General features: G+C 38.8%; 1 protein-coding gene across 1 annotated transcript; it reads left to right on the top strand.

The window, feature by feature from the left end:
- Window positions 1–224: 224 nt before the first annotated feature.
- GPR180 (G protein-coupled receptor 180) lies at window positions 225–23527 on the top strand. The gene is made up of 9 exons (XM_032187353.1): window positions 225–360; window positions 2537–2695; window positions 5905–6099; window positions 9679–9859; window positions 10061–10110; window positions 13899–14056; window positions 20309–20500; window positions 20858–20935; window positions 22616–23527. The coding sequence occupies exons 1-9, from the start codon at window positions 225–227 to the stop codon at window positions 22772–22774; spliced, it is 1308 nt and encodes a 435-aa protein (XP_032043244.1). The 3' UTR covers window positions 22775–23527.
- Window positions 23528–25862: the final 2335 nt, after the last annotated feature.

The raw sequence follows: 25862 nt of genomic DNA, 5'->3' as shown, positions 1-25862 counted from the left end.
CGGCGGCGCGACACGGCTCACCCCTATAACAGCAGCCACTTTTTTTTTACGACGCTGCGCTGCCTTACGGCTGAACCAGGCAACGGCCACGTAGGAAACGGGGGGAACCCGGAGGGGCGCGGCCAGTAGGCGGCAGGGCGGGGACGGAGGAGGAGCGGGAGGGGGGGCGCGGCGTGGCGGGGCGGCTGTGGGGGGGGCGGGAGTTGACGTGAGGGGCCGTGGCGATGCGGTGGCGGCTGCTGTGGGCGCTGTGCGCCTGCTGCTGGGGCTGCGCCTGGGGCAAGACGCTGCGGGGCGGCTTCGTCAGCGCCGCCGCCCGCCTGCAGCCCTGGCGGCCCCTGGCGCGCTTCCAGTTCCACGGTAGGAGCCGCTGAGGGCGTTGGGTTGGGGCACGGGGGGGGTGGCGCCACGTCGGTAGGCGAGCGGCCGTTAGGGCCGTTAGGAGCGTTAGGGCCGTCGGGGCGGCCCACGTCGCGGGGCGTTGTGGTGGCTTCGGGCGCTGTTCTGCCCGTCGCTTCGCGGAGAAGGGGCTTTGGGGGCGGCTCGGGAAGCTGCCGGGATTTGTGGGGGTTGCGGGCAGCCCCCGGGCCGGAGGGGCTGTGGGGGAGGACAGCCGCTGGGGTGAGGGGAAATAAGGGGCGGGGAGGGAGGGCTGCGGCGCGACCTTTCAACGCTGAGCGAGGGGAGAGGCGCAGGAGGGGTGGGGACTGCTCGCGGGGCGGCTTGAGAGCGCTTCGTTATCAGCGTCCCAGGAGATAAATGTGGGAGTGCTCTAAATAGATCAGAAGAAAAACCGCCTTGCTTAAATCTGAGAAAATAATAAAATCACAGAATGGTCTCAGTTGGAAGGGACCTTAAAGTCCACCCAGCTCCACCCCCCTGCCATGGGCAGGGCCACCTCCCCCCAGCCCAGGCTGCCCAAAGCCCCATCCAGCCTGGCCTTGAGCACCTCCAGGGATGGGGCACCCACAGCTTCTCTGGGCAGCCTGTGCCAGGGCCTCACCACCCTCACGGTGAAAATTTTCCTCCTAACCGCAAATCTAAGTCTCCCATCTTTTAGTTTAAAACCATTCCCCCTCGTCCTGTCAATATCTGATTGAGTAAATAGTTGCTCTCCATCCTTTTTATAAGTCGCCTTCAAGTACTGAGTTGTAATGAGGTCCCCAAGAGCCTTCTCTTCTGCAGGCTGAACATCCCCAGCTCTCTCAGCCTTTCTCCATAGGAGAGGTGCTCCAGCCCTCTGACCATCTCAGTAACCCTCCTCTGAACCCACTGTAACAGCCCCACGTCCTTCTTGCACTGGGGGCCCCAGACCTGAACGCAGCACTCCAGGTGGAGCCCCGCAAGGGCAGAGCAGAGGGGGACAATTAAGATTCAGGATGAGGGCTTTAAGTGTTCAGTTATACTTTATTATGCAGGTTGATGTTACATCCTTCTTTAGAAATATTCCTACTTCTGTATGGATATTTACAACTATACCTTTTGGGAGATCTCAGTGAAGGCATGGGGGATTTTATAGAACCTGCTGTTTTTCAGAGTCTTTTATTAGCAACTGAGGTAAACTGTTAGCCATGTAACATTTTACAGATCCCAGGAGATAACCTTTTGGGGGGATTTATTGTAGAACTGCTGTTTGCTCTTAATAGGCAAACCTTCCTGGCAGAGCTTATTTGAAGCTGCACATCCAGCTGCTGCCTAGGTTAGGTGGGAAAGAAGGTTGCTCTGACAGTTTAAAAGACATACCAAACTTGCTTAAATTGAAGTAAATTTAGACTCTTGCAGTGCTGATTTTTTTTCTTCTCTGTTAAGTCCTGTATTTTTATTTTGAATACTGTAATGTTAAAGAAGTCCATAGCACTATATAATGAAAGAATTTCTCAATGATTTTGAGGATCATAGAACTGACAGACAAAATAAGTTACAGCAAATGGGCTAGTTCTAAAATGGCTAAATTATTTCACTATGCCAAGATGCAGACTACAGGTAGACTGACACAGTAGAGAGCACTCTTGAAGTCTGGTTTTCTTTGTGAGTATGTTTCTATCAATTTGTCTGATAATCAAGTGTTTTAGCTCTAATCAGTCAATAACATGAAGATCCACTTAGTCCAGTTCTTCAGGTATAAGACTTGAGAGCTACTCCATGATGGTTGTAATAGTGCCATGGAAGTGTATAAAAATAGAGATGGGATGAAGGAAAAAAAAAAAAAAAGATTATCTGGAAATCAAAAAAAAAAAAAAAAAGGAAAAATGGGGGGAGGCTGTTTGAAGTGGAGGTTAATGACATCTGGGTTGTGTTGAAAGCTTGTGTAGGTACCATACTAGAGAATTGTGCATGCAATATTGTACTACTGAGATTACTAGAGTTCGTTTGTGAAAGTATACAGATGTTTATAGAAAGTAGTGGTAAAAGTTTTAGAAATAAAGTGAAGCTTTTTAAAGAGGTGTTACTTTTTAAAAATCTCTGCTGTGTTAGCTTTTTGTTTGCGTAACTGTCATCAAGGCAGAGTAGTTGATTTTATTTTTTAAATATCAAGGTGACCATGCTGTTCTGTGTGTCAGAATCAACAACGTAGCAGTAGCTGTGACAAAAGAAGCTAGACTTCACCTGTTTCAAGCACAGGAATGGCTGAAGCTGCAGAACAGTATCCAAGATCACAGCTGTACAGAGAAATTCTCTAAAGCTCAACTGACAAGTAAGTTACTGCTTTCCTCTCCTTATGAATTAAGTTGTGTGTATTTAGAACCCCAGTGTTTCAGTGAATTTGGACTTTGCATCAACTTAAGCAAAAGCAGGACTTCAACCTCCTGTAATTAAAAATGGATACAAGGAATGCAATTGCTTTGTTTGCATCACTTCAGAAGACTTTGCTTGCAAGTTGTGATTTAGTATATCAGTTGAAAACGAACAGTCCTTGACAGTGACTTCAGTGCAAACACCTGAACTTCCAAGTTCTAGTCTAGTGCTCCCATTTACACACAACTCAAAGATCCACCTTCGGTTGAAGTTTTCATTTACTCATTCAATACAGAGACTTCCTATAATTCCACTTGGAGTAAAAGTCTTTTTTTTCTTTTTTTATAAACCTCAAGCTTTTCCTTGAAAAAGATTGTTAAAAATGTGCAAAGAATACTGTAGTAAGATGAAACTGAAGTAGTTAGAATATGTAAATTGTTGAGACAGTCAGATATGCAGATAGAATTATCACTTTCCTTGCAGTAGAATGAAAAAAAAAAAAAAAAAAAAAAAAAAACAACTTAAAGGCAAACCAGTGAAGCCTGCTAAAACTCTGAAGTGAATTCTTGTAAGATGGGAGTATGTATCCCAAATACACAGTAAAAGAGTAAAACCTTTTCCCTCTTTTCTTTTTTTCTTCTTCCCCTTGCACAACATCATGATCATTACTTTTGATTTCATTTCTGTCTGTAAGGTCATCTTGAGAAATTTGTTTGTCTGAGTAATGCTGCCTAATTTTACAACTTGCCTATATCATCATTTAATGTTCTTTCACTCTTCAATTTTGTAATTTGACGTTCATCGCTGATTCTCCCATTTAGATGTTATAAATACTGGGATTTATAATTATACCAGTACAGAGTGTGTAGATTAGCCTCTTGTCTTTTTTTATTGAGGAACACCTCTTCTTTGTCAGGAGGCTACTGTTCTCAATTCCATGGAAAATTAGGATTTTCAAAGACAAGAAAACAAAATTAAAGTATTTTCATTTATGTGATAGCACAAACTCTCAAACTTTGATGTACAAAACGTTAGACACATTTTAGTACTAAATATGTGCTAATCAGGATAATGCTTAATTTGAGGACCTACCTGAATGTACAAGAAAGTGAAACACTGAAGTTTTCCTTTATGTAACTGGAGAACAAACATACAAAAACAATTTTTGCACCATTTGTTGATCCTAATATTACAAAGCCAATTTAAAGCATGATTTTTCCTTTGAGAAATAAAATTTAATAACCTTAAGTGAATGCAGCTTCTCTTTTAAATATATTTCCTCTGTGCAGCCAGAATCCCTAGAGTAACTAATTGATGTCCTGGAGCATTGCCATTACGAAATCTTATACAGATGTCACTTCTAAGGATGTAGTTCCCTTACACTTGAGCTGAGCTAAGCATGAAGTGCTGATGAAAAGACCAGCATTTGATCCTTCACTCCTGTCTGTCCCAGCAATGTATTCGCTGTTTTCTACTGTGTGTAGGAATCACATGACCACAGGGTGAGTTGGATCTGTTTGCTGATCTTGGGCAAAATCAATTACATTTCCATTTTGGCTTACTTCCTATCCCGTGAGTTAGCTTGCAGATTTGATGGAAAACTGATTAAACGTGCTGTGTAATCTCTAGTCATGATGCAAATAAGGCTATACCAGATCTCAGCTGAGAGTACAGCTGGAGAGTAGAGCCCCCTTGTAAACTGCCATCTAGCTTGCTTTTTAATTAAGCAGCATATGAAATCCTTAATTTGCCTTTTTACAAAGGTTGTATTTTTGAAGGGAGCTGCTTCACTTTGTATATTTGCTTAATAAGATACACAGATCTGAAATGTACCTGATGTTAAGCATGTGTTCCACAAAGCAACTGCTTTTTTCAGAATGTTTTTTTTCTGGTCTGCTTCATGTGTTTTCCAAATCAGTATTTTGTGACAGTTGCTGCAGAGGGACATGTCGTATGTTTCTTGCTGGATCCAACTGTTGATCATGAGTTCACGCTTTCAAAGAATAGAAAATAACTCCTTGAACTCGAAACAAGTTTACTTAAATTGCATGAATGTTTTTCACAGGTAGGCTTCAAGTTAGAAATTAGTTCTAAATTTTGTCAAAAAAGGTTTAAGGGTAATGAGTTTGCTAAGGATTGTTTTGTGTGTATGTTTGCAGCTTTTTCTTACAGAAAAAACTTTGCATAAAAGCAACTTGTTTTGAAGAATCCTTACAAACTTTTTCTCTTTCCTTGTCCTTAGCCACTGTCATCTTATAAACTATTCAAATGAATTCATCAGCAGTCCAGTAATTATTTTATTATTTCTTCTACAGAAATGGCTTTCATTTATGGTTAAGCTGATTAGCAATGATCACTGTTACACTGATTAATTAATTCAGTAATCAGTGTACAGTTCTTGATGTATAGAGCCACAAACTTCATTTGCAGCAAATGTTTACTTTGGAAAGATTGTGTATTGGTTAACAGTTGCCCTTAGGAAAAATAGTGGTAATATCAGAAATAAGATGAAACTTTTCAGTCCTACGTAGCTGGTTTTAAACATCATTGATTTGAAATATACTTTTCTTTTTTTTTTCCAGACAATGGTCTCAGTACTTGACTGTCAATTGAAATTGTCTATGTCAGTTTGGGGAAGATGCTGTAAAATATGTGCCTGGAAGGCATGCACGCCAATTTGGCAAATTTTGCATGTGGCTGTACCTGTTCTATGCTCTAAATGTCTTAGTGAAATTTACTCTATTCAATTTTCAAATGTAATTTTCATACTGAATGAGTGTCTGTTGGCAAAACACAATAGCTAGAGTCCCAGTGATACTGTGCAAGAGGGTGGAAGTACATTAAACATGGCGTGCACTATTTGCAGTTAGTGGCTTCTGGTGGAATGGAGCCGTCCCAGCAAACCAAACCCAAAAGCTGAGAAAAGGAATATGGTGCGCATCCTCACCAACGCCTGGCTGCACCTACTTGAAACCTCAGTTGAGGATGGAAGTCTGCTCTCGGGTGTTGTGGTTTGCTTTCAAAACAAAGACTGTTTTATACTGTTTGTAGTTTATAATCTGTAAATGATGATGTATATTTAAATCTTATCTTTATTTGAAGATGGGGCTTCTAAAAACAAGTTAAACAAGTTATCTACTCATTTTGTTTGTTTGTTTTCTTCCAAAGTGACTGTGAACCACACAGAGCAAAATCTGACAGTGTCCCAGATTCCTTATCCGGAAACATGGTATGTGTTTTATGTAGACAAGTTTACCTGCGAAGAGAATTATTCTGAAACCGAGGATATTCAGTTTGAAATGGTCTTACTAAATCCAGATGCAGAAGGGAATCCATTAGATCACTTTAGCGCAGGGGAATCTGGTAAGATTTTTTTTCTTAAAATTAGATTAATAAGTTAAGGTCTGATCAGCCAAGCCAATCAGTACCTACTGTGCTTGCAAAAACATGACACTGGGGGATGAATACTTACTCTTACTCTGAATTTGACTTTCTCAAAGAAGAGTAAACTTTGATTCATCTCCTGGCATTACAGATAAATCCTTCCCTTTCTCTAGAGTGACTTGCCAAAACTTGTCTAATTGCAAATGTAGTAAACAAGGAAAGATTGTGTTCATATCTTTGATAGTGTTTTTTTCCCTGTTGAATTTGTAAGCTTCCACTTGGTTGTAAATAGATTTTAATGAATTTGTTTAATTTGTGGAATTCCTTAGCTGAAATTTGTAAAATTTGATTCTGTGCAATGAGTTCATGCATGACATAAACATTTTGCCAGTACAACTTCAGTTCACTGTCTGGGTCTTTCCAAGTACGTTATGCACGGGCTGCAGACTGGATGAGATGATTGGCAGTCCACATTTTTTTATTGAAAAAATGCAAATTCAAATCTCTACACCTGCAAAGAAAAGAAAAACTTCTAGAAGTGACTCAAGACAGCAGCTGAAGAAATGCATATATCAATTTTTATGACAATTTGGTCATTCAAATCAACCCAGTGTGTGCTTCATCACAGTGCATAGCTTCGCTGCTCTGGGAGGCCTATGCCATATGACACTGACTTAGTCTGTTGAATGGGAAGAATATGCTTAGTCTGCCTTCATATACAGATGTAGCCAACGTACCCAGATCTAGCCTAACTGTAGTGCTAAAAATTGTATACTCTGTTGTCAGTCTCAGGAGAATGTAGAGGGAACAATGGCAGCTTCCTTTCGGAAGGGAGGAAAATCTTCACGCTGAAACATTTAGAGCAATCTGTAAGGAAGTAGCACTGTTAATTGCCTGTTTTTCTAGACTTACGTATTGATCAGGCTCTTTAACTTCTTAATTGGCTTCTTACTCTGCAAACATGGTTTGTGGTTTTTGTTTAGTGAATTTCGTATCCAGATGTGCATTCAAAGTTAATTCGCTTACTCTCAATAGTACCAGTAGCACTTCTTGTCTAAATTGAAAGACAACAGTCTATAAGATATCATGATATCATGTGGCCTTTAAGTGGTGTACAGACCTCCATCGCAGTTCTGCACTATATTTTTATGAAGTTTCTGAGCACTGTAAAGCAGAACTCTGAAAAGCTTGCATGCTGAGCAAGGAGATGTCAATCTTCTAGAAGTTTCCTCTGGAGATATTCAAAACCCACCTGGATGCCATCCTGTGCAATGTGCTGTTGGTGACCCTGCTTGGCAGGGGGTTAGACCAAAGGATCTCCAGAGGTCCTTTCCAGCCTCAGCCATTCTGTGATCCTGTGGAAATGAGTTGGGTGCAGGTATTTAGAGCCACCGTGAAGGAAATAAGTTGAGATGTACATGCCATGTCTTTCATGGTTGCAAATGAATACCTTTGTTAATTCAGAATGAAAACCAGCCACACTGTTATGAATCCTGAAAAGACTTGCCTATGTCTACTTTTCAAAGAACTGAGAAGGATTTCTTCTCTCTCTCTCTCTCTCTCTCTCTTATGCATCTCTAGGGAATAATTTTTGTCCTTTTTCCCCTTAAAGTATGCAGCTTAGAACAGTAGCATGTCAGAGAAAAGATCCAGGTTCATTTCTTGGTGGATTTTGTTTTGTTCTGTTTTTTTTTTTTTTTTTTTTTTTTTTTTTTTGGTTTTGGTTTTGTTTTGGTTTTGTTTTTTTGTTGTTGTTTGGTTTGGTTTGGTTTGGTTTGGTTTGGTTTTCCTTGAGGGGACTAAAAACTGCGTAATTGCAGGTGGTTCCAGTAGGTCACCTTTCACTTAAGTTAGTAAAGTTGTGCCCCTGCCACGAAGAGTTCTCAAAAATGAAGTGGACTATAAGGAAAGTGTAGTAAAGACCTTGAAACTGTAACCTTCTGATTAGGATCTTTGCCTTGAGAGTGAAGGAGGCCTGGTTTCCAGTCCCTAGCAGGTAGTGTTTTATTGTTTTATATAGTAGGGTTTTTTACATAAGACATAGCATTTACATAAGACATAGCATTTCTAAAGGCAGCTGGCCAGGTAAACAGAATTTCAAAGTTAGGTACTTGAAATTAACATACATATGTTTTATTTTCTATGTCATAGAATCCCAGAATCGTTTGGGTTGAACCTTAAAGATCTAGTTCCAACCCCACCGCCATGGGCAGGGATACCTCCCACCAGACCAGGCTGCCCACAGCCCCATCCAGCCTGGCCCTGAACACCTCCAAGGATGGGGCACCCACAGCTTCTCTGGGCAGCCTGTGCCAGGGCCTCACCACAACCATAGTGAAGAATGTCTTCCTGATGTCTAATCTAAATCTACCCTGGAATCTAAAAAAAACGTAAAAAGCAGAGGTATCGAAGACAATGTCCAATACGCTACCGATATAATCATTTTTGCAGTTACGTTTCTTTTTTTTTTTTTTTTTTTTTTTTTTTTAACTTTGTTAACTTTTCTGAAGAAAATGTCTTACTCCAGAAGTAATTAACCAAACCCTCCAATAAAACATGCTCATGTCCCCAAGAGTCTCTCCCCAACTCTAGGTGATTTAGAAGTCAGGAAACTATTTAAAAAAAAAAAAAAAATTTTTTTTTTTTTTTAGTTATATTTCAGTGCAGGTTTCTCTCAAATCCTTTTGCTGTCAAGCCAATCATCCACAGTTTCTCTTTTGCTTTCAGCTTTAGATCTGATTGAAAGTTTTTAGCAGAGTTGTTTTGCCAGAAACAAAGTTTGATTCTGTGAGCACCACGTATCTTCAAAGAAGACTGGAGAAGGAAAACAGAAGTTTTCAGTGATTTTTGCTTTTTGACCCTCTGGTAGCTTTTCTGTTTCAAGACAACAGAAAAAAAAAAAACAATCAGGGTCCAGGTTTTCAGGGAAGCATCTTAGCAAAATCCTGCTAGACTGAAAATCAGACTACTTTTGTTTTGTAAATATCAAAAACTTTGCACATTTTTTTAGATTGGTGCAAAAAAAAGTCCATTTTTCCTGTGCTGTTTTTCTAAGTTGTCAATCTTGGTCAACTGTGTTTCTTGGAATAGCTGTTTTATGTGGAGGAAGAGTGACACCCAGTGGTTAAGTAGATAGAACAGTCCTGGGTTTCTCTAATCTCAGATTGTGACTTCAAAAAGTAAAGCAAAAAAAACATAGCTAAAAATGAGTCATTTAATAAATGTGTCAGATCAGATGGGCTACAATTATTTTCTGTTTATCAAGAAACAGTATGTCAACCTGTATTTGAACAGAATCTCTCCTACACTCAGAAAAGGTATTGTTGAATAAAAAATTCTTTGTCAGGTCTAATGATAGTCAGCTGTCTGAAGAAGTCACTGACTCTCTTGGATAAAATAGGCTATATTTTCTCTTTACTATCACTTTTGCTTGATGATTGCGTAGTAATCCCTAGTGATTATATAAATAATATATCTTGCTTTTAGTTATTTACTGCTAGTAATAGACTTTCTTTGTAAAAACTAACTAACTTTATTTTTTATTTTTTTATCCCACAGGATTACATGAATTTTTTTTCCTGCTTGTTCTAGCATACTTCTTAACTGCTTGCATATATGCACAGTCCCTATGGCAAACAATTAAGAAGCGTGGACCTATGCATACTGTATTAAAGGTGCTGTCAACTGCATTATTGTTGCAGGCTGGTTCAGCTTTTGCCAACTACCTCCATTTCTCAAGGTATCTCTGCTTATATTTGCTTTCAACCTTAAGACTAGAAGAACATGCTATTTTAAAGATCAGTACATGGTCTTTCATGTGCTGATTGTGGCAAAGCGTATGACTAACTTTTTAGAACTCCATCATTGCCTAAATGTACTTATCAGGAAGAACACAAATTTAAGACTCACTTAAAAAGATCATCTTCTATTCTTTTGTCAGTTATTCTAAGGATGGAATAGGAGCACCTTTTATGGGAACTCTGGCAGAATGTGAGTATGCCTCTCTGCTGTTTTTATGTACTCTTACACGTTAATCTGTGTAATGCACTAATGAATGATCTTGTTGGACTGTATTATCTTGTACCATGTCACTGTATTTTTAACATGAAATACTATAAGTTGCTATTCTGAAAAACAGGATTTAATCCGGATGCTTAAAGTAACTGTATTTAAAGCTCTATAACTGTAACGTTGTTTAGGATTTTTAAAAAGATTTTATTGTTTTAACATTCCATCCTACAAGTACTTAAATACATACCTATCAAGTGAGTAAAAGTTTGAATATGTCAAAGAGTTTTGTGGACTTAGAATGATCTAGAGTGCTGAAGCATTTTGGAAAACTTAATCAAATTTTAAGGAGTGTGTCATTTTATTAGCAAATTTAATGTGGACTATAATGAAAAAAGTATTTTACAGCACAAGTGATAAGATTAGAGTGATGCAAAAATTATTATGTTAAAAATTGATGTTACCAAAGCATTCTTCTCCACTCTGAATGGATATTCTTAGCTCTCGTTGGAACGGAATTCTTATAACACCCATACGTAAAATGCCAAAATGCACTAGTTTGTTCTTACTGGATTCTTCAGGATCTAATGTTGCTTTGTTGCTTTTTTTTTTTTTCCACGTAATTTACATTTGAGGCAATGGATGATCTTTTCTAAGCTAATACATTGCCTTTTTGATTGGGCTTTTGAAGCACTTCAAGAAAGTAGTACTATGATAGTGCAATAGCATTATAGAGTAGCAACCTACATAGAAAAATATTTCCCTTCATAGAGTTAGTTCAGAAACTTGCAGTTGGAATTAACAGCCTCTTGATGGCACTTGGCACCACAGTAATTGACACTCCTCCTTGTTTTAAGCATTTGAGTTAGCGAGTCTTTGCAGCCTTTCCAGCAACTGTGTTAATAAATTTTCCCTCTTGTCTTCTGATCTTCTGAAATGAAATTAAGTGGAGAACATGGAGGTAGTCATAACTCCTCCCTGCTGAGAAATCCAGTGTTAACTGCACAACCAGAACTTCAGAGAAAATAGCTGCATCTTAGATTTTCTGTGCATGTATTGTGGTGAAAACCACACTATTATTTGCTTAAAACAGAGGTTACTAAGAATAAATTAGTATTTTCGAATCACTATCTGAATTTGAGTGATTCAGCTAAAAGAGTTTCCCACTGTTTTTAAAATCTGTGGTTCCCTAAACAGCAAGAAAGCAGAAGGAAATGTGGAAAGCTTCAGTGTCAATTGCAGCTCTGAAGGACAGCTGATAGCAAGTATAGTATGGAAGTGGAAACTGCTACCATTTTTCCTGCATAGGATCAGAAATCCTAGGTAAATTATAAAATTTTCATTAACTTCAGTGGGGCCAGAATTTGTTCTGGAAACCTGTCCAGATACTACATTGAGCAATTATTCTTTTTCTACCATTATTTTGTCTTTTCCATGTATGAAAACCTGACACAAAGTCGAATTTATCACCTAAGTCAATCATACAATCACATAAATCACATGAATAGTTCTGGAATACTAAAACATCTCAAATAGTGATGCTTTAACTTTCGATAAGATCGAAACGTGAAAAGTCAAGTAATATATCTGCTGAACAGCTGAAAAAGATGTTCAGGCCAACCCCTATTCAGCCCCTGCCATCCGAGTGGTTCCAAAGAATGTTTATCAATGTGGTGATAGGTGCTTTATAAGTGTGTGTGTATATATATATATATATATATATATATATATATATATATATATATATATATATATATATATATATATATATATGGTAAAATCAGTTCAGTAGCATGTGGCCTTATATCAATCCTGGATATCATACAATTGTCATTTTCAAAAATATCATACAATTGTCATTTTCAAAATTTTGCTCAACCGTAAAGCCTCTTCTTGCTTTCAAGCAAGATGTAAGTGGTAACAAACACTAAAAACAGTGCTGAAAATTTGTGTTACACCGTTTTGTCTGGGAATCCACTTGCTTTGTTGCCACGCTTAAGCAGAGCAATGTCTGTATCCAAGATGTGACTGAGAGATGACGTCTGGCTATAACTTACAGGGAGGTTATCTTAAGGAGTGACAGAAAATAAAATGAATGATTGAATGCTCTCTAGAGTATCCAGATTCGTTCAGTCACTTCTGTAGCTTGAATTTGTGATGCTGGTTTGGCATGCCTTGAGCTCGCAGAACAGTTTTGTGTTTTTTTTCCACGGAGTTCTATGTCTCCGTAGCTAGCATTGTAAAATAATTCCAAGATCATTTTGTCACAGAACCATGCCAGTTCATTTTATTAAAGTTTGTATTTACTAAAAGCTCTTGACATTTCCTAAATGACAAAGGTGCCTGAATATGTTAGGTGTAACTATATAAAGCATGAGAATACCAAATGTATCCCATGAGTAATATGTTTAAATCTGTTTTATATCCATATTTTGCTAGTACTGCTGACCATCAGGGAAATACAGTAGCTGATCTTCATTTGACACACATCCCTTGTGTGTATATTAATTTCTGTACAGGAGCAGCATTTTGTATTGCAGTATTTCTAGTAAATGTGAAAGTATATTTATTTGTTAATACATTCCAGTTGTTTCATAAAAGTAGAAGTTTTACTTTTGTGATATAGAAATATTTATCTTATATCTGATAATATTAGTGGAAACATCAAATACAGAACAAATTTAAATGAACTAAAATATTAATCAAGTGAACAAAAAAAGTGTGTAGTGCCCATCTCTAATTTCTGTAACAAATTTGAAATTTACATAATGTAAGAACTGATTTCTCAAGCTGCTTATACATCTCTGCTGCATTAGGAAAGTGAGCCTGTACTCACTGTACACTCAAGTCCGTGCACTAACTTTAAAATCTTTCAATAAGCTTCAGTCAGAAACTTGACTCTAAAGCTAACAACACCCCAGAAGAAGTGTTCAGTTCTTTCTAATGTCAGTAGTATTTCAGCAGGGTTGAAAAATAAAGATTTTAATATATTCTAGCTTAAAGTATTCTTTATTCGGATACAGCTTCAAACACAAGTTCGAGACGCTGATTAAGAATGTAACTTCATGGAGTACGTGTTAATTGTTCCCAAACAGAGCCAAAAGAATGGACACAGTGAAACGAGGCAAAGGGAGTTTGCGTTTAATGAAATGAAATACAGACAGATTATTGCTCCAAATGAAGTTTGTGCTAGGGTTAGTCATTATGTTTTCCCCTTTAAGTATCTGAGTGTGGAATTTGTCCTAAATGTGCTTTCTACTGCAAGCTACTCTATCCTTAAGACAAAACGCAGTTAATTTAAAGTACAATGCCACTGTCTGATTTTTGAATAAAAGTTTTGTGGAATGAAGAAAGGAGTTCATTTCATCATGTTTCATATTTGCAGTGTGATTAACATACATATGACTTTAGTCATGTGGCATTTATAAGTCTATTTATGCAGGTGGACTCCTGAGCCTAGACTTCTTGGACACAACAGGAGTGGGATTTGGAAGGATGTGGCGCACTGCCCATGTCATTGCAGAATTGCAACATAAGGAGAGGAAAGTTTTAGTCATTTAAAAATGGCCAAAAAATCCAGATTTTCTAGCAAAGCGACATCAGCTAGTCAAACTGTGAAGATCATGAATAAAGGTGATACCAAGGCATAAATATCTGTTCTTTATTTGCAGATATATGGAATGTTTCTCTTTGCTGTAGAAAAAAAAAAAAATACTTTGTTGTTGTTGTAGTTGTTGTGACCCTACATATTTTCCTTTTGTTTTCAATAGTGTGTGACATAGTCTCTCAGATACAAATGCTGTATTTATTGTTGAGTCTGTGCATGGGTTGGACAATAGGCAGAATGAAGAAATCTCATAGCAGACCTCTTCAATGGGATTCCACTCCAGCATCTACTGGCATTGCTGTAGTAGTTGTTGTTACACAGGTTTGTATTTATATTCATTCTTATACTGAAATATACAGCTGCTATTAAGTATGACAGAACTGTGAACCAACTAATTTCAATATTTTATGAGGGAGGGAGTATCAAGACTGGGGAAAAAAAAAACAAAACCCACAGCATAATGTGCACCCAGTATGTCTAATAGGTAACAACACCTCCTCTTTACTTTAACAATCTAAGGTGTAGCTCCACAGTATATTTTTGTTCAGCAGTAAAACCACTTAAGAAGTTCCCACAGTTTTTCAAACTCCAGGTTGTGCCAATTGTTCATAGTATTACACTGTAAACAAGATCAATGGAATGATCTAGATTGAATGGGAGAAAAATAAAATAAAAAGGAGATTTCAGCACAATCATTTTACCAATCTGATTTGTAGTGTCATCCTATAAATAGCTGTAATCAGTACAAGTAGGAGTTTGTGAACTACAACATTGGGGTTGACGACAAGCAGCATGGGAAGAAGGATGAGAGAGAAATTCTTACAGCAATCTTCCTGTCACCAAAAAAAGTTGAGACTCCGTCCTTTTCTTAGAACCACTCAAACAGAATGTGTAAGAGTCTTTTCAGTCAATAAAAGGCAATTCTTGAAAGGTTCATGTGCTGCAGAATTGTTCTTGCAAATAAACAAATGGTCTGACACATAATTTCATTCAAATATTTTCTATTAATATAAATTAGAAAGTCAAGTAAACCAGTAACTTAAAAGTAAATTGTAATGGAGATCATCCAACCCTGGTGGTGTCTTTTGTAAACAAATGTTTTTAAATCACAGCATAAAGACAAGAGGATTTGAAAGCCACTGAGAATGAGAAGAACAGGGAGAAACTGGAGACAGTAATGAGGAAGAGATTATACTAAAGATTTTGTGCCATTTGAGTAATGTCTGTAATTAGTGTTGCTTCCAAACTAAATAAGTGGACTGCTAAAACATTAAGAGTAGCTGGGAGCTGACAGTATTCTTGCTAATTAAGAATATAAACCAAAGCCTATTAAGGTCAATGGGACTGTTGAAATTTAAAGATAGTTTCATTCCACCGTACTTTGACACCCGTCTAGCACCAGAAATTTTACATGCTGGTAGTAAAGAAGACTTCTAAAGTATTTAATTTTATTCATGCTTCTCCACTGGTACATGCATATGGGTGTGTTAGTGCTCTGTCACTTGAGACTGGAAAGTTTTGTTGTTGTTGTTTCCTTTTTACTATACATAGAAAGGGCACTCAGTATCATCAGCTTCATCTTTTTTTAGCTGTGGTAAAAAAAAAATGGGGCAGGCATCATATATATATTCTGCTTTCAGTACTGGTCCATGATATATTTACATTGGCTATTTGAGCACCACTGGAGGATTAGTACAAAGTTGGCTGTCTTACTTGTCACCGTGAAGGTACATCTCTACCACATCTCCCTTCTCAGTACCATTGGGAATATGTTTGGGAGGAGCCTTGTAGGAACAGAGTATGGATGTCAGAGTATGCCGTTGCCTGGGTGGTTCTGCAGTCCATCTCACTGTCTGCTGTCTCCAGCAAAGTTTCCCTGGCACCAAAAGTACCCTTGGCCTTTCTAGAGAGGGTGTTTTTCATCACACAATTCAGTACATAGAAATTTCTGCTAGTTTTCCTCCCCTTAATAGCAAATGTGGTTGTTGAGCTCAGGGGAGCAGATCCCGGGCCACATCAAAGGTGGTGGCCTCAAGATTTCATTCTCTGGATTAGTTTATTGTTCATTGGTCTAGATTGATGTGGGCATCATACCTGCTGTAACATGATCACTTTTATGATAAAAAACCTAGAATAACATCCTTTCCAACCTGCTCTTTCCCAAAATGTCTTATAGGAGAGCTAGCTTCTCCCCTTTCAGAGACTGGACAGACTTACGTGGGTCATCAGAGGTGTTCTCGGGATTGTTGTAGAGGGTACTGGAAACCACCTGTGTTACCTTAAAGCAGCAGATAGAGATTGAACCGCGTTAGTTTTATTGACATTCTACACTACCTGCTCTCATCTCATCACCAGGGAGGTCAAGCAAGCAGACAGCCTGAGAAACCATTTTATTCCTGAATTTATAAGCATTTTTGACTGGCAAACTATCTGTCTCTGCTTTTCTGCAGTTAGTTCAAATTACTCAGCATTGCTTGCCTTTTTTTTTTTTGTTGTTCCTATTTGTACTGACGGTATTAATTCTTGCCTTTTGTTCTTTCGCAAACACCAGCAATTTCCTGGGCTGTGCTTACAGGTTGCCATCGGTGTAGGGTGGACATTGCCACCTAGCCAGCAAATCTCTTGTGGTCATTGTGGCTATGAAGAGGTAGCATCTCAAAGGGAGGGACAAGCCTACCATTTATCATCTCCCCTTGGGTTAACTTGTTCTTTTTTTTGTGTGGGTGTGTGTTTGTTCATCCTCAGAACAAAAGATTCCTGGCCACTCCGCATTCATTAAAGATTCCAGTCTTTGCTGCTGAGGCACAAACCTTGTTCAAAACTTTTTAGTGACGACAAGCCTTTCCTATCACATAGATCTGAACAGTTTCAGCTTTCAGGGCTGTGATCAAAATGCATACTGAATCTTAATGCGTGAGAAGCCGTGCTTCACAGAGGTTCTTCGCTATGTCCCGAAAGGTGTGCTCTGAATGAACTCTGCCTCTGACCTCAGATCTGAAGCATGTTTTGCTGTGCTGAAGTTCATGACACCGGATACCCAAGTACTAGATACAGTTTGAAGCAGCTGGTTGATCTGCCTTGCCTTGCTGCCACTTCTCATTTCCCTTTTGCTTCCCCATTCCCCTTATCTCTCTGTGATGATCAGTCCCATGTGAACCTGCTCTTGCTGGAGATTGATATGTTATCTTGCCATACAGTCAGTGTTGGCATAGCAAGGAGGAGAAGGGGTTCTACCGTAATTGTTTCCTTCTGACAAAAGAGACAACTGTCTGGTTCTTCGTTGTGCAGATGTGGAGGTCCGACTTGTATAACTGGAACATCGAGATGATGACCGGAGCAAAGTTTTCCCAGCAGCTTGAGGGAGACCAGGACTGGGCAGTGGTGTCCACTGGAGAACCAAGATAAGTCAGAACTACGTACAGGTGCTGTCAGGCATTTCAAACAGTGCATGATGTAAACAAGGAGATGGTCATTCACCTTTATTTAATGGAGAAGCAGTTGGACTTTAATGTTGGACATAGCTAGTGTGAGTCAGCTCTTCAGCTGTGCACCTACCCAGCTCATCCAGTTCTTTCGTAGACAGCCTGAGCAACAGTTGTTCTGCTGGATAACAAGTAGGATATTCACCCTGATTTCTTCCCAGAGCTGAAACGTAGTTCTGCTCAATGGTAACAAAAAAATGCGTCCAGTTTCAGCTTGAGCTTGTTGGTGTCTGGGTGTTCTTTCAGCTTACTCCTGATATCACAGCTAAGTGAGTAGATATGTGTCTTTCTGTGGATAAGGTGAGGGACGTCAGGGCTCATTGACCTTAATTCCTCAGGCATGGCCAACCAGTGAGATTTTGACTTCAAGAACAAGTTTGTCAGTGAGAGCTCTCCCTTCACTGAGAACATATTGCCTCATCTGTTGTAACCTAGAAACACTCCACAGCACAGATTTCTTTTTTATAGAATACTGCTTCTCTCCAGTGAGTGAGAACAGTTCCAGCTCACAGGAAGAGCAGTGACACATGTTCACCTTCTCCAGGTTTCTCATGTGTTGCACTGACAGGTCCATTTCTGCCTCTGATGCTTCTGCCTTCTGCTTCTTGTAGTAACCTAGTGAAGCTGAAGGAAGCTGGACTTATGTGATCTTACGTTGTTGTCACTACAGTCTTTATTCAACTGATTTCTGTGTTGTCTGCACGATTTACATTCTTTAAAGGGCTCATCCAGAGCATACCATGCTTTCAGACGCTGTTTTCCCATTAGGATTTGGACTTTGTTCTCATGACTCCTTTACTCCAGCTCTTTGTCATCTTCTCATGAAAGTGGCTTCCTTCCTTGCTGTTACTTTTAGTGGTAGGTTAAGAAAAATTCAAACCCTCATGAGCTCTGTTCTTTAAGGTTGAGGTAGCTCTGTGTCTACCTAAAATTTCTTCTTTAAGTGTTATCATACCTTCATCTGTCAGTCTGTATCTCTTCAGCCCCAGCTGCATGGTAGTCTCAGGAAGATTCCTGAGATTATGTTTTTTTGTTGTTGTTGCTTTTTAATATTCTCAGAGAGTGTATGTCCAGTCCAGGAATGTTAAAGACTGCCTCTTCCCATGCCTAAATTACAAAAAAACAAAATACTCTGTAGGAGAATGCAGTGATTTTCCAACTGGTAAAACCCTTGTTGTTGCGTGGGTACATTCTACCTGAACTGAAATAGCTTCTGCATTGAGAATTCATCACTTTCAGACCAAAACTAGTGCTTTAGCCACAACTCCACCAAACACTGTGTTCTATCTCAAGGTTTCAGAAGTAGTTTAGTCTTATTTCAGTCATAGTCCTTGAGAGGATTCTCAGTCGAATAATTTGATCATTGTAAGGTGTTTGCTTGGAGCTACCCAGAAACAGAGCATTATAGTGGCAGTGTTTGAAGAAGTTGGCTGGATGGTTTACTACTAATCCATGACATTCAGGATGTGTGCTTCACACTTCTCTCTCTTTCCCATCCTTTCATTTTCTATCCAGGTGGTTGAGAAGTAACTGAAGTGGCAGCAGTCATGCTCACAGTGTCATGGCTCGAGTAAGGGAAGGAAAAAAGGAGAGAGTACTCTCAAAGGATATTCCAAGTGAAAAAAATCTAGTCTCGACTGATGAGACTCAAGGACACCCACCTTTGGAATGCACAGGTGGATTACACATTAAAAAAAAAAAGTTTATATCAGTAACCTTTCTGTCTTTATGATATTAATGTAATTAGAGAGCCTTTGAATTTGCTCAGAAAGGAATCTGACTAATTTAGATTTCTAAATTGAGGCATACAATGTCTCCTTCTGAAGGCCTTTAGCGCTACTTTGCTCATATAAATCAAATTTGACTACCTTTCTTCAGAAAGCCTGCTTTATTAGACACCTGAAACCTAAGTGCAAGTTAGATGTCTGCAGTAGGTGGACTGGATTCCAGTGTATATTCAGTTCTTCAAATGCCACTCATCTGCTACATGCTTCTGGGAGTCTAAACTTTATGAGTATTCTAATTTGTAATGTTACTCTTGAAAAGGTTTTATTCGGCAAGACCCAACTCTACAAGTAGGCGCCTGCTTTCTATTCAACTAAGATTCGGAAAATAGGCATCTCTTAGTCTGTTTTTCTTTAGAAAATTTGTCAATACTCTTTCTCACAGTCCTCCTGCAGCACTGAGTTCTACAGCAAGGAAGACGATGCAATTTTTCTGGGAGTTAAGGAGGATTACGATCTTCTGTGTATTATCTGTTGGCTGGAGTGCTTGTCCAGGTGTTGCAACAGCATTTGGAACCTGTGACGCTGCCTTTCGTAGTCCCTAGGAGGTTTCCAAGCCAGTTGCTTGCAGAGTCAAGCTCGCTCACAGTTTCTGACCTAGCTGATTCTGAATTCTTTTCTCCACGATGGCACGGCTTCAATAGAAGAGGTGGAGAGTGGCCCACCCAAGAACAGCCTATAGCCTGGCAGCTAGGGCTCTCTCCAAGGAGGTGGGAGATGTGAGTTGGATATCCTTTAGGCAAAGACGGGAATTGTGGGAGATCTAAGTTCAACCTGGGTGAATGCTTTAGCCCTCGGGCTATTGTATAAAAGGGGCAGCAGCACCACCCTCTTACTTCCCCATCTTTAAAAGGAAAAGTGAATCCTGTTAGGATTTTGAAAGAAAAGGCGTAGTCGCCTGCCTTTGAAACAAGCTTTACAGGTTGTGGATCCCAAGTGGAAGGAGACACCTCCCTGTAGCTCAGTGGAATCGTTTCAGTGGGCTTCCTGCTGAGTAGGCTGCCTGTTTAACTACATGACTATTTTGGAACTTATGCTAAAATGCTGCATTCCTTCTACCCAAATGAGAGGAAACTTTAACTTGTCAAACTTTCTAAAAGTTACCGAATGCAACAAATGAAACCCTGTTCCTGCCAGTCACATTTGGAGTAATAGGTAGTGCCAAAGCAGCAACTCAGCCTAGGTTGTGGGTTATTTTCTGTAACATGGCCAGTTGTGCTGATAATTTGATCTGTCATGGGAAGGGTAATCGGCATTTAATGTAACCTCGTTTTTTCTAAATGTACATTGCTGTTGTTCTTTTCCAGAGCCTTTTATTAATTTGGGAACAGTTTGAAGATACTAATCACCACAGCTACCATTCACACCATGGCTTAGCAAGTGGACTGCTTATTGGCCTCAGAGTTTGCCTAGCCTTGTCGTTGGCTGCGGGTCTTTACCAGATCATCACAGTGGAGAGAAGCACACTGAAAAGGGAGTTCTATATCACCTTTGCCAAAGTATGGGTTACATCATAGAAGTTGATCCCTTTTGCTGTAAAAGTAATTGTGGCACGCAGTCGACTGAAGCACTAAACTGTTTTCCTCCATATGAAAGTTAATATTTAAGTGTCTGATTTGATTAAATTGCACTCTGTCATCATGCTCTGAGCAGTCATTTTAATTTGACAAGGAGTATAGAGCTTTTTTAAACAGAAATCCCACCTTTCATTGTGTGGTTTTCACTCTGTTGATTGAAAATTAAACAATGGATTCATAAAAAAGACAGAAATGTAAATGCAGTTCCTCTAACTGTCATCTCTTTCTTCTTAGTTGGCGTATAGTTATTTTATAACTTATACTCTTCTTCTCTTTCAGGCCTGCATTCTCTGGTTTTTGTGCCACCCATGTCTTGCAACCGTTTCTGTAATATTCAGAGAATATCAAAGAGAAAAGGTATGTACAGGCAAGATAAAAGAGATGGAATTTGAATAGTAGTTGTTCTTCATGTTCACTGTTTGTTAGCAAACTCATGCTCTTAGGCTGTTAATCTTATGACCCCAAAGCAACTTGAAAAGTCTTAGTCACACAGCTCTTATTGATGCTAATGTGAGTCATATTTTACAAAGGCATACTGGGTTTGAATCATCTAAGGGTAATCGTTTCTAGACTAAGGGGGGGTGGGGAGATGGTTAAGTCAAAGGAAAATGTGGAGGGGGTGTTTTGTTTTATTGTTTGCTTGTTTGCTTTTTAATTAAAAACACCTTGGGGATTCTTTTAACAAAGCTAGTAGAAAGATAAATCAGTGGATTTTTTTTTGTTTGCTTTTTAGTCTTCAGCATTTAAAAGCTTTATGTGGCTAAATAGGTCAGGGAACCTGTAGCTGAACTGTATTCTTTAGATTAAGAGATCTATCCAAATGTGTAGTTTGGTTTGTAAGCTCTAAACAGTTAAAAACAAAAGTGGACTCATTGGGTTTCTCGGTTGCTTAAACATATTGGAAACTGGAGAACTAGTGTGTGGAGCCTGCCATGTTCAGATAAAGTGCACGTCTATTCTCGGGTGATTGACTACTTCATTCCAGGGTAGAGTTTGCTGCTTTTCTTTATGGTTATAACCATCTGTGCATTTGTATGCAAATATTTTCAGAAAAAAAAAAATAAGCTTTTATTTGTGCAGGGAATATATGAGGGGGGAAAACATTCTACTAAAAAGTATAGTACCTGAAATACTGTGTTTGATTTTTTTTGTGTAAAGAATTAAACTTGGGAGGAAAAAAAGAACTCCTTTAGATCAACCAAAAGTCTCTTTGTTAGTAGTTTCTTGGTGAAAATATCATTGGGGTAGGATGGGCAATCTTTAGAATTGGGACCAGTACAGGAAATTTTGCAATATTTTGAGAGTTTGAGTTTACTGAAGGGAGGTTACAGTTGCTCTGCTCTTGAACTTTGAGAAAGTTTAACCACTGTGTGCAGCTCCAGTTCCTACCTTATGACAATTTAGCTGTGTTTTTCCTTATTTAAATGCACTTAAATATAATAAAGGAATACATGATCAATGAATACCATATTTGGGGAAGAAAAATGCATATTTGAAAAGACCCTCTGTACCTCAATTCAGACTTCTGCTTGCTCAGAAACAGTAGTTACCTTTATGGGTTTGATAAGAACTGCGTTATACATCTTCTACAGATCAAGAGGCTTGCTCTGAAAAGAGGTCTAAGTGAGACTGATAAATGACTACCATCAGAGCTCCATGACTGTGCTAGTGCAAAGTGTTTTCAGGCTTTTTTTTTTTTATTATTCATCTCTGTTTGTTGTAAGAATAGAATATCTAAACATCACCTCTGCTTGTGGAACTGCATGGGTGGTGAATTGCAAGCCTGAAATTCCCCAGAACAGAGACTGCCAGAAGGGGTTATGTGACTTGCCCAGGGCTATCTACAGATTCAAAAACATCCAGGTGTGAGAGCATGAATCCTGGACCTGAGGTTCACATTCAAATCTTTTGTAACTGCAGCAGCATTAAAAGGTTTAAAGTTAAACTTCAAGCACTTATATAATGTGCTGGTAAAAATGTACTTGGGTTTGTTTTTCACTTACTTTTTCCCTTCTTTGTTTTTTTTTTTTTCTTTAGATTATTACCATAGGTGTTATCCTCTGTCAGAGCATCTCCATGGTTATCCTCTACAGACTTTTTCTCTCTCATAGTCTATATTGGGAAGTGTCTTCATTATCATCAGTGACATTGCCACTAACAGTATCCTCTGGACATAAAAATCGACATCACTTCTGAGATGTTTAGGAAGAATACGTTATGTAATAAATGTGCAATAATGACCCAAACATGCAGGTATTTATGTCACAGGTATGTGATACATCGGTTTCACTGGAAAACCGGTTGGTGGTATCAGAGCACTTCACAGACCTTTGGTCTGACACAGTCCTTAGATTAATCTGTTTCAAGTATTGCTGAGTGGGAAAAATCCATAATTTGAATCATTTCCTGAAGATGGTATGTGGGTAGCACATGGTGCTGAGCCATGTCACAGAAAAGTACAATAATTCTTTTCTCTCCCATTCACAGCCACAAAAAATATTCCTGCTTTGTATCAATACTAAGTTTGAAGGTCTTATAAAATGCAGTTCTTAAAATGTCGACAAGCTCCAACAAGTCTGAAATAGGCCAGTTGTGAAATTGGTGTGATGCATAACGACGAATACAAGTTCTTTTATTTTTGTGCTTTAGAAAAAAATACATTTTATGTATAGGGATAAAAGGGGAAACAAAAGAGGGAGAGTCCACTAAGAACGTATATAAATGTTTACAACTAACCGTGGGAAATTTTTCTTTCGTATTGGTGTAAAAGAAAAGCATTTTTTGCAATTACTGTTCATATTGGTTAGAATTTTAATGGGAATGGAAATAGAGTTTATATTTTCCTTTTTTTGAAATAAATGTAACTAAAAATCTCACCCAGTAAAGTTCTAAACAATATTTGAGGCTTAGAAGATATAGTAACATAAAGGTAATTAAAACAGCAGGCTCACAAAAAAAAAGGCAAAGAAAATGGAATGGGTGATGTGGTACTAGAATTTTAATCCTGATATAATTCATTTCTCTTACACTGAGGATTCAATCATAATTAAGCCATATACACAGATTAAATTAACAGAAGCATTTCAAATAAATGTTGGTTTCAGTCATCAACTACCCATGAATTCCTGCCCAAGGATACTTAATCAGGATTAAATTTTCTATGAATAATTGAAAAACAAAATACTCACTGGATTTGTTATAATCCATGTTGGCACTGGGTTCTAAGTAGTTGCCATCTTCCATCCATTGTAATAAAGCCATACTACTTTGTGATGCCCTAGCATTCAGAAAGCCAGTGTAAATATATACTTTATTGAAGTGCCTATTTATTGAGTATGATGAAATCGTGCTGACATTTTTTCCTTCGCAATAAGAGCATACCTATTACCATTGTGACTGCAATCGTTCTCTTGGGATTTACTTTATTATTTTTCATATTTCTCGCCATACAAGTGTGTTTCTTCACGACGCCGATTTTATTTCCTAGTAAACAAATGTTTGTTTCTTCTTAATAGTATGTATTTAATTATGCCTTTTTGAAAATGTGAAGACACCACGGTTCTAGCTTTAAAATAACCCTAACTTTTCCATGCGTGTTTGCCTCAGCTGTGAGCATAGCTGAAACATAAGTCTATTCCATTTCAGTTTAGAGGTGAAAGTAGACATTTGCCTTTGACTAAGGCAAAATGGCAACATGACAAAGTTGCTCATTAAATCATCTCCTTTCTTATTGTTTGTAATTCAGATCAAGAATGGCAGGTTGAGGCTGGAAAAGATGAGATATTATGATTTCACACAATCTTCAGAGTGATTAAAAGATTAATTATTACATTCCTCTGATAACCACACAAAAATATTATTGGTTAAAACTTCAGTCTTTATTTCCCTGCTTATCTCTGTACTTTTCATCTTCTCAAGAAAAAAGCATCCTGTTTTTGATAAGTCTCCAATAATGCAGTAAAAGAGTTCTATCTGTCCTCATGTATAAGACATGAAATTCACACACAAAATAGAATTTTCTGATAGACACAAGAGCTACTTTATAGTTTATGATCTGTCATGATAAAAGTTTTAACCTATGCAGAAAAATTGCATGTGACTTTCAGAATAGGCACTCTATTTATTTCATTCTCCAGAAGTACTTTCTTACTTCCTGTAGTCCCTCTGACTTCAGTCTGCCAGTGTTAAGGTAAATGATATCTTAATTTCACCTTTTAAGTATACCCTACAACAATTCATAAAATGAATTCAGAATTCATAGTTCATCTGGGTATAAATACAGAGCATCAGATGTTGTCTCTTAATCTTTTCCACATTGCCCCGTAAGTCAACAGGTAACACTATCCTCTTAGTCTGGCATTGAATCCAATGATTTGAAAATAAAATTTTGATTTTACTATTAATGTAACTGTAGCAATTAAGTATCACTTTCTCATGGTAAGCTGTACCACGGACATGCGTTTCTGCTCAGGTCTGTTAGCGTTCCTTCATAACCAACATCCACCGGTGTTCTGTTATTAAATCACTAACGCATGCTGTAGCAGTGGGTCAGGATGACTGTGCTAATACTCAAGATGTCAGTTAATTCGGTACGTGATACCCATGGGTGTGGGGTGGCTGGAGTCTTCAAATATGACCTATTTACAAAACTTCTTGCCTACCTAAACTCTGGCTTGAAGTTCACTGCCTGAAGAAAGGTTTGAATATGTGAAATTCTCCCTGCTTCCTAACTTACATTTTTAACAAGACCAATTGATAAAACCTTGTTTTTTTTCATGCTTATTCACATATTGACCCATTTAACCGTTTTGGTTTCGTAACCTCATCTTAGGAGAATAGCTTCCAGGCTTCTTTTAGTTGTCTTCAATCAGTGCATCCTGCCAGAAAAGCTTTCTCTTTTTTCTCAAACGTGCTTTCCATCACACACGCACACCCCCCAAAAAAAAAAAAAAAAGTTTTGCGTCGCCAAACTGTAGCTCTGGCTGATCTGAGCAACTCATGATGCACCCACCTCAGCTACACACCAGATGACAGCAGTGGACAAAAGCACTCCTTCAGCATGCCCGTAGCCCCAGCGCATAAATGGCATGGTTTTGTGCCAGCTGAAAGCAGTCATGGACCCGGGGAGCTCTCGGCGGGAGGGCTGTAGCCAGCTTGCAGACTCCCTGCCACCTCGCCCGCTGCAAAGAGAGAGAAACACGCTGCGTGCAAAGGCAGCGCTACCAGCTGCTGGCCAGCCGTGCTGAGCACAACTATTTAGCTGGGGCTGAATGGCAGCTTCGTA

This window comes from Aythya fuligula, chromosome 1 (genome assembly GCF_009819795.1).
Source record: "Aythya fuligula isolate bAytFul2 chromosome 1, bAytFul2.pri, whole genome shotgun sequence".
Classification (NCBI taxonomy): Eukaryota; Metazoa; Chordata; class Aves; order Anseriformes; family Anatidae; genus Aythya; species Aythya fuligula.
This window is presented reverse-complemented; position numbering and strand designations above follow the sequence as displayed.

Coding starts and splice junctions, on each gene's coding strand:
- GPR180 (XM_032187353.1), top strand. CDS start 225: ATGCGGTGGCGGCTGCTGTGGGCGCTGTGCGCCTGCTGCTGGGGCTGC. Junction 14,057..20,308: donor TAGTAGTTGTTGTTACACAG/GTTTGTATTTAT, acceptor GTTCTTTTCCAG/AGCCTTTTATTAATTTGGGA. Junction 20,501..20,857: donor TCTATATCACCTTTGCCAAA/GTATGGGTTACA, acceptor CTTCTCTTTCAG/GCCTGCATTCTCTGGTTTTT.